The sequence below is a fragment of the Hipposideros armiger genome, unplaced genomic scaffold (assembly GCF_001890085.2).
Source record: "Hipposideros armiger isolate ML-2016 unplaced genomic scaffold, ASM189008v1 scaffold_199, whole genome shotgun sequence".
Lineage (NCBI taxonomy): Eukaryota > Metazoa > Chordata > Mammalia > Chiroptera > Hipposideridae > Hipposideros > Hipposideros armiger.
In genome coordinates, this window is record NW_017731549.1 from 1,243,841 (window position 1) to 1,252,367 (window position 8,527).

The 8,527-nt window shown below is 34.8% G+C and overlaps 1 protein-coding gene across 1 annotated transcript in view; it reads left to right on the forward strand.

Annotated features, from left to right (window-relative positions):
- The window catches only part of ZDHHC17 (zDHHC palmitoyltransferase 17), an 89,820-nt gene extending 85,538 nt beyond the window's left edge, over nt 1-4,282 (forward strand). The window contains exon 17 of the mRNA XM_019653203.1: nt 1,720-4,282. Within this exon, the coding sequence (XP_019508748.1) occupies nt 1,720-1,858 (139 nt within the window). The 3' untranslated portion in view covers nt 1,859-4,282. The remainder of the gene's footprint in view (nt 1-1,719) is intronic.
- The last annotated feature ends 4,245 nt before the right edge of the window (nt 4,283-8,527 follow it).

The following is an 8,527-nucleotide window of genomic DNA, read 5'->3' on the forward strand; positions in this document are numbered from 1 at the left end:
CGCGCCACTCCACCGGCCCTCCACTCCTTTCTTAAAAGTCATTTATTGAAGCAACATTTTTGTTCTGGAACTATTTTAACTTACCTTAAGGTTGGCCTAGCTATTGGCAAAGCTGCATTCCGCTCTTTGACTCTTTTTTTTTTGCCTCACAATTAAAGTCGTTTTTTAATTTTTCAGTCACAGTTGATATACAATATTATATTAGTTTCAGTTGTGCAACATAGTGATTAGATGTTTATATAACTTACGAAGTGATCATCCCCACAAATCTAGTACCCGTCTGACACCATTCATAGTTATTACAGTATAATTGACTATGTTCCTTATTCTACACCCTACATCCCCGTGTCTACTGTGGAACAACCAGTTTGTACTTCTTAATCCCCTCCCCTTTTTCACCTAGTGTTTTTGATAATAGTCATTCTAAAAGGTGTAAGGTGATATCTCATTGTGGTTTGGATTTGCATTTCTTTGATTATTAGTGATCCTCAGCATCTTTTCATGTACCTGTTGGTTATTTGTATGTCTTTGAAAAAATAATCTATTCAGATCTTCTGTCCATTTTTTACTTGGATTGTTTGGGGTTTTTCTGCTATTGAGTTGTAAGAGTTCTTTATTTTGGACATTAGTCCCTTATCAGAAGTATGATTTACAAATATTTTCTCCCATTCAATAGGTTGCCTTTTTATTTTGTAGATTTCCTTTGCTGTGCATAAGCTTTTTAGTTTCATGTAGTCCCACTTGTTTATTTTTGCTTTTGGTGTCAGATTCAAAAAATCATCGCCAAGACCATCTCAGGGAGCTTACCGCCTATGTTTTCTTCTAGGAGTTTTATGTTTTCAGATCTTACCGTCAAGTCTTTAATCCACTTTGAGTTGATTTTTGTGTCTGGGGTAATATAGGGGTCCAGTTTCATTCTTTCACATGTGGCTGTTCAATTTCCTCAACACCATTTATTGTAGAGACTGTCTTATTCTTTATATATACATTTTGAAAATTTGAGTTCAGTTTGATGCTAAGAAATATCAGTTTCGTAATTATATGAAATATTTAAAACTTGGAGTTTTACTCAAGCTACTTGTCTACTACCTTCAAGCTTTTGCAGTACTATTAATTATTGCATGCTTCTGGAAAGCAAGCAAACCTTTAACGTAAAACAAAAATAAGAGTCAATAGGGTAGTTCTGAGAATTCTCCCACAGGCATAGTAATTATATAAGATATAAAACTGACTACTTTTCCAAAGGTGTTCTTGAAATCCTAAAATTCCCTGAACTTATCGTGGACATTTCCTTTTTTAAGTTGTTACCCTCAGGTACACTGCCAGATTCATGTTATTTGTAATTATTTTGTCTTTTACTTTCTCAATTTTGAATATAGTTTGTCACCTTTCCAAAGAGCCACCAATCAAAGCATGTTTTTATCGAAAAGTACATATGACACAGGAATGAAATACAAATTTGAATAACTTTAAAATGTAATTGTGTAACCCATTAAATTAGCAAAAGAGAGAAAAACCAGGGTTGGCCAAGCTGTGAAGAAATATGAATGCATATATATTTTGTAGAGTTATAAACAAGTTCTTTCTGGCAAGTAACCTGAGTTTTTATGTTTAGAAAAAATATATATATTTAACACCAAAGTTATATGAAACTCATATAGTAAATCATTGTCCTAATAGACTTTCTGTTTTTCTCTTTTTTTTTGGTGGGGTTTTTAGCCATGGATGTGTAAGGAATATCATAGACTTCTTTGAATTTCGATGCTGTGGCCTCTTTCGTCCTGTTATCGTGGACTGGACCAGGCAGTATACAATAGAATATGACCAAATATCAGGATCTGGGTACCAGCTCGTGTAGCAGCATCTTTATCTTATGAAGCATATTGCTGAGTGGTGCCTGAAAATTGTGTCTGTCCGTGTCTCTCTCACACTCGAATCCACATCCTTTGAACAATAGCATGCTATATGTAGGGCTACCAGTGAATTTTACAGTCTTTTTTCCAACACTTTTATTAACAAAAGTAAACATGGACAGAACACACTGCCACTTCTGGGAAAGGTAAAGATCTTAAAAAGAATTTTAATGGTTCTTAATGTGGGAATTCACAACATACTCAACTTTTTGGTTTTGTTCTCATAACATTTTTCACGAGAAGAGTGAACTTATTCTGTTGATGGACATGGTATACTAATCAGAAATGTTAGAGTCTACCTAAAGCTAAATTAATGGTATATGGCTAAATTTTGTGATGCAGTCTATTGATAGTATTGCTTTTAATACCAAGACAGTTGTCTTAAATTGATTCAGACTATTATTATGTACATTTTAGAATGTACATGTAAATACTATAATGAAAATCATGTGGTTTTCTTAGGAATCCTATAATGTGTCTTCAAAGGCACAAGAAAATAATGTTCACAAAAAATGTGCTAACAATATTTTATTGCTATCAGCTGTTGCAGTGCTGATATATTTCTAGTTCAGTGAAATAATTTGTAGTAACCTTGCTCTGAGGTTTTATGGTCTGATAATAAATCACTTGCATGAGTATAGTAAGTCATGTTATTTTGTTCAAACTTAAAAGCCCTACTAAGTGCATGATACACCTCATGGAATGTATGCTAGCACATACTACCCAGTAAAGCGTAAATTAGAATTTAATTTGATGCGCAAACAGTCCATTTTTAAGAGTTGAGGTATTTTCAAGAAAATGCAGAACAAGTAAGTTAATGCAAAAATTCTCAGTCATAGAGATAAATGGATATACTTTTAAAATCCTGAGCAGCAAAATAAATCATAGACAAAATAAGGGAATCTGGCTAAAGATGGAGCATGATCTCTGTACATAGCACATGTGAATAAAAGAAAAGCTAGTGGTATATTCTGGTTTTAAAAATATGACCTATCTGAATGAATTTAATCCCCAGATTATTTTAATTTTCTCAATTTCGAATGTTTTGAAATTTGTTAATGTTGTTTGAAACAATTTCGGAAATATCTTATTGTTAAACATGATGCACTGATCAGTTTTTGTTGCAGCATTTTCATACTCATGGTGAACTATAGTCACTGCTTCCATAAATATTGTTTACAGACCGGGACTTGGTTTAGTCCTCTGAAGCGCTGTAGCAAACTGTGGTTCGAGCAACCTGTGAGGGATGGGCTGGGGGAGGGTGGGAAAAGGGTGGTCAGACTGATGACAGATCCTAGACCAGTGTAAAGTTTGTGTATCTGTATATAAATAATTTATCAAATAGTTTTCTCTCAGTCTGTATGTGTTAGTGTTTTTAAAGCTGCTCATTTCATTTTATCCAACCAAAAAAAAAAAAAAAAAGGAGATAACTAATGAGCTTCTAGTGATGTTCAATATTGCTGTTAATAGGCATTCTACCCTGCAAGTTCACTGCATGTCTGATGCTTGGTAAAATTAGTATTCCCTGTAAAATGCAGATTACAGGTGTTAAAGCAATCTAGTGGTATACCCGCCCCTTGCCTTAGTAAGAGGAGCAGTGAAAATGTATATAGTTGATGTTCAGTATTTCCAAGTACCATTTTTATATAGTAGTTTCTTTGACGGTAAGTCACACATCGAAAAGAATACCCTTAGTATATGTGAGTGTTTTAATATTAGAAAATTGGCATATGTACTTTATTTTTGAAAAGGGAAGAGTTGGGTGTGGGGTGGCAATAGCATTGTGCCATTTTGTCAGAGTGTAAAAAACTGGTTAACTTTACAAATGTCTCTGCTAGTTTTGACTACTAATTGGGGGAAATTTTAGATGATTTTTAAATTCAAAGTTATTTATAAAAGACTAGAATTTGTTTTAATTTTTTGTATTTTGAGCCACTTCACATGAAGACTCTGTTGCAATTTTTATTGAATACATTTTTATTAACAGGCAAATACAATGGTGGTTTTCAGTTTGGATAAGAGTATTGTTACCAGGTTCTTTGTGGTACAATGTTCTTTTCAGTGCAAAAGATGTCTTTCAGTTAATAGAAAATAAAAACCTCTAGATGTATACTTACAAGGAAAATATTAGCAATTTCAATGCTTTAGTACTAACCATCCATAGTACCAGTGAAATCTATAACTCAGAAACGGTCAGATGGTCAGGAGCCAACTATGCAGCAGTGTGCCCTCTGTTTATTTTGTAGGTTTTGTGTGTGGAAGCAGCTTAACCCAGTTCTTAAGTTGTGTATGAAGGTGATCCTTTGGGGGAATCATATTGGTTTAATTGGATACATTTAATAAACAGGAACTTATTTCTCAGCTCTGAACATGAATTTCTTCTTTGGAGTTTTTGGTGTTTTTTTTTCCTTTATATTTTTGTTGTTCCCAAGAATTTATTTCCAATATTAATAGGCATAAAACAGCATCATTATACTTAAGCTATGAATATTTTTATTTTATATTTTCTTTATTTATAACTGTGCCAAGTATTATTTTGCTACTTACTGTGTTACTCTGTGGAAAGGAAAACCTGTAAAGTGTTTAATAAATTAGTTCTCCTTACATAAATTAAACCTGTCAAAATTTTGTAAAATATTAATCAGAATAAATATTGACTCTTAAATGTGTGCTTGTTTATTTCACTCGATTCGCTTCAAGAAACTGATGAAACATTCGTAGTGGTACCTATGATATGAAAAGATTATTCTATATATTTATATCGGGGTCAACTAGGATTCAAGTTGCAAGACTGTAGAAATTTGCGAAAGTAAAAGGTAATGGTATTCTAAAACAATTCCAATTTTGTGTGTATTTGTGTGTGTAATTAATATTTTTTTAATAAAGAGAATACATTTTTCTGTAAGAATTTTGGATTCTATGGAGTTAATTAGGATCCTCAGGGACTGGATGAATCACCAAGTTTTAAATATTAGTATGTCTAAAGACACTATAGTAAAATATTGGAAAAGGAAACCTACCAAACATTGATATTAGTTACTTGAGAAGCTATGCATAACAAAGCTTCTTTATTTGGAAATTTTTAAAAGGAAAACTTATGAAGGAACCCTTTCCTGTGGTTTACATGATTGTTTATGGTTTAATTGAGAACCCAGTAGTATTAAATATTTTCATATTGAATACTCATTTCATAATTACTTTATAATATTGAAAGTAATGCCTCCAGAGCTCAAGTAATAGTTTGAACAAGTATATAAAGTAAAACAAATTCTACAGCAAGCTATCAGTTTTCATTCCAGTTAGGTACTTTTCTTCATTATCTACTCATTTGCATCATCCCCCCCCCCCAAATCCTTCCCAGATTGATAGATTGTACCTATGATATGGATGTCTGGTTCTAAGAGTTTATAGAGGTAATTGGAAATGAGTATTACATACCAGGACAAGGAATCTTAGCTTGTCAGGAAGTAAACCTTCAATTTCATAAAGTTCTTGGTATAAGAGTTTTCTATTAAATACCTTTATGTGACTTAAGATAGGAAAATCTGTAATTCCAAGTGGAACATTCAGAATGTCCCCTGATCTTGGTCAGCTAAATACAAATAAGGAAACCAGCCATATCTCTTAGAAAACTCTTTGCCTTTGGAGCATGAATGTTTTGCTCAAGTTTTACCAGACTATCTGTCATCAGCTCTTGACTTAGATGGAAAAATCCTTTCTAACAAACAGTAATGGTTTTAGTACTCAGAGGGACTATTTCCTTTCAAAGCATCAGAAAGCCTCATTGTTGCTGCTGCTGCTTGGATCCGTATATTTATAGTTTTCATCAAATTAGGGAATGTTTTCAGTTATTATTTCTTCAAATATTTTTCCTTCCCCCTTTCAAGAAATGCCAGTTACACATATGTTATGCCACTTGAGACTGTCCCACAGCTCACTGACCCAACTCAGTTTTTAAATTCTCTTTTTTCCCCAGTGTTTATTTTGGATAGTTTTATGCTTTTAAATTCACTTAAATTTTTTTCTATATTGTATTGTTGATAACCATTCAGTGTATTTTTCATCTTCCACATTATTGTTTTCACCTGCAATATTTGATTTGGACCATTTTTATACCTTCCCTATTTGTACTTTTGAAAATGCAGTGTAGCTATAATGAAGTTTGTTAATATCCTTACCTGCTGATTTTCACATGTCTGTCAGGTCTTGGTTGGTTTTGATAGATTTTTTTCTTTCTTATTGTGGATCGTATTCCTGCTTCTTTGCATACCTGGTAACGTTTGATTGGTGATGTGATGATGCCAGACACTATGAACTGAGGGCTGGATAATTTTGTATTCCTATAAAAATTCCAGAGCTTTATTCTAGGATGCAGTTATTTGGAAACTGATCTTTTCAGGTTTTGCTGTTAACCAAGATTTGTAGTGTTCAGTTTAGGGTTACTTATTCCCCATCCCTGAGAATGTGTACTCCATCCAGAGCCCATGAATCACGTTTCTCCATCTCACTGATAAGACTAGGCACTATTCCCAGCTTCATATGAGCACCAGACATGTCCTTGTGTCTTTCAGATGGGTTTTTTCCATGGTCTTGGGTAGTCACCTTGTGTGTGTTTCAGAACTCAGCTGAAGACTTGCGAGGTGAGGGTTGGGCTGTGCTCTGCATATTTCTGGAGTTCTTTCTCTGTGCATCTCTCTAGTCCCTCAACTCTAACTCTAGCCACCTTAGTCCCTCTGGACTCTCAGCTTTATCTCCGTAACTCAGGATGCCTTCTAGGTCCACCTGTGTTCTCCCCCCTTGCACTAAAGCGTGGAAACTCTCAAAGCAGTCAACTTTGCTCATCCTAAGACTGACCTTATTTTCCCCATCACTGTCCTTTGTCTATTATCCAGTGTCACAAAAACATTTTTTTCATGTAAATTTGTGTTTTTGGGCTTTTCAACTGAGAGGGCAAATCTAGTGCCTGTTCAATTTAGCTATAAGTGTAAGTCTGAGACTATATATATACATAATTTTAATTTCTACTATGGAAAATATTGGTAGATACAACTCATAAACAAAAGCTCTTGGGGTCTTCAATAGTTTTTAAAAGTTAAGGGGTCCAGAGACCAAAAAGTTTGAGAACCAGTGGTTCAGACCAGCATTTTCCAGTGTTCCTTAAGATGTTAATGGTTCCATGGAAAACTGATTTAGTGTAAGGCTTTCAAGTTACAAGAAACTTCCCAACCACAGGGTCTCAAGGCCTTCAACATGCTCGTGCACACTGTGAATCTACAGGAATATATACAGAGAGAGGAATACAGCTGCAGCACTCCCTAAACTTAATCAGAAGGCGTTTGGAACCCAAGTTGTCAGTAGTCCTCCATAAATCCACCAAATCACCACAAGCGGTGAAAATATCCCAAACGGGTCGTTTTTAAAATAAAAAATGTATATATTTATCATGCAGCAGTTTAATCTCACAATTGGATTACTTTGGGGCTACCCTGTCGATTTACATCCAAATTATGAAAGTAATTCCAGAAGAGTCTGCCCAAAGCCAAATTCTCTTCCCCACTCCTGAAACCGCTGGAAACCTGACAGTTTGGGAGTAGCTATTTTGCCAGGGCTCCCAACTTAAGAGTAATTTTAATTATGAATGGATGTCTACATTGTTTATCAGGCAGAAATCTCAAATTACCAGGCACCTGGCAACTTCATTTAGAGTATTTTCCTCTAGGACATTTACTAGCATCTCTGATACAACGTGGGAGGCATAGTGAGGAAAATGGTGGCTCTGTGTGGGGAACAGTTTAATATACAGAGGGTGCCAAAAAAATGTATATACATTTTAAGAAAGAAAAAACTATTAAAATTGTAATACAATGAATGATGCTAGCATTCATTTGATTAATGCTGTCTTTTGAGTGAATGTCATACTAAACATTGCTACCGTAATTCAATTCAACTTCAAAAAGTAATACATAGGTAACATCTCTTAAAATGTGTACAATTTGTTGGCATCCCCGGTATATAACATTCTGCATATCTATTACTGCCTCAAACCACCTCTAAATTTCATTGTTTAAAATGGTATTTTGTTCTGCAATTTGGTCAGGATTCAACAAGAATAGCTCATGTTGCTCTACTTGGTGTCAGTGGGGATGGTTCAAAAACGGGGGACTGGAATAATCTGAAAGCTGGCTCACATGTGTGATGGTTGATACAGGCTGTTGGGAGATCTCAGCTGAGGCTGTGGCCATAATACCACATGTGGCTTCCCTGTGTAGTCTAGGCTTCCTCAAAGTTTGGTGGCTGAGTTCCTAGAGTAAGTAAGCATCCTAAGAGAAAGGCAGGCAGAATCTGTATTGTCTTGTTTTTAAACCTAGCCTTGTCCATCAAATTCTGTTAGTTAAAAATGAGTCACCAACGTTGCCTTTATTGAAAGGGAAGGAAATTAGTCCCCATCTTTTGATGGGAATGCCAGAGAATTTGTAGGTGTTTTTAAAACTACTACATATTAGAAGTTACTCCATAATTATCTCCTTTATTGCCGATTAACTTTTCCAGCCTGCTTAAGGAAAAGGCCCACCCCTCTTCCACAATGGAACTGACATGGCGTGAGGAACTCACGA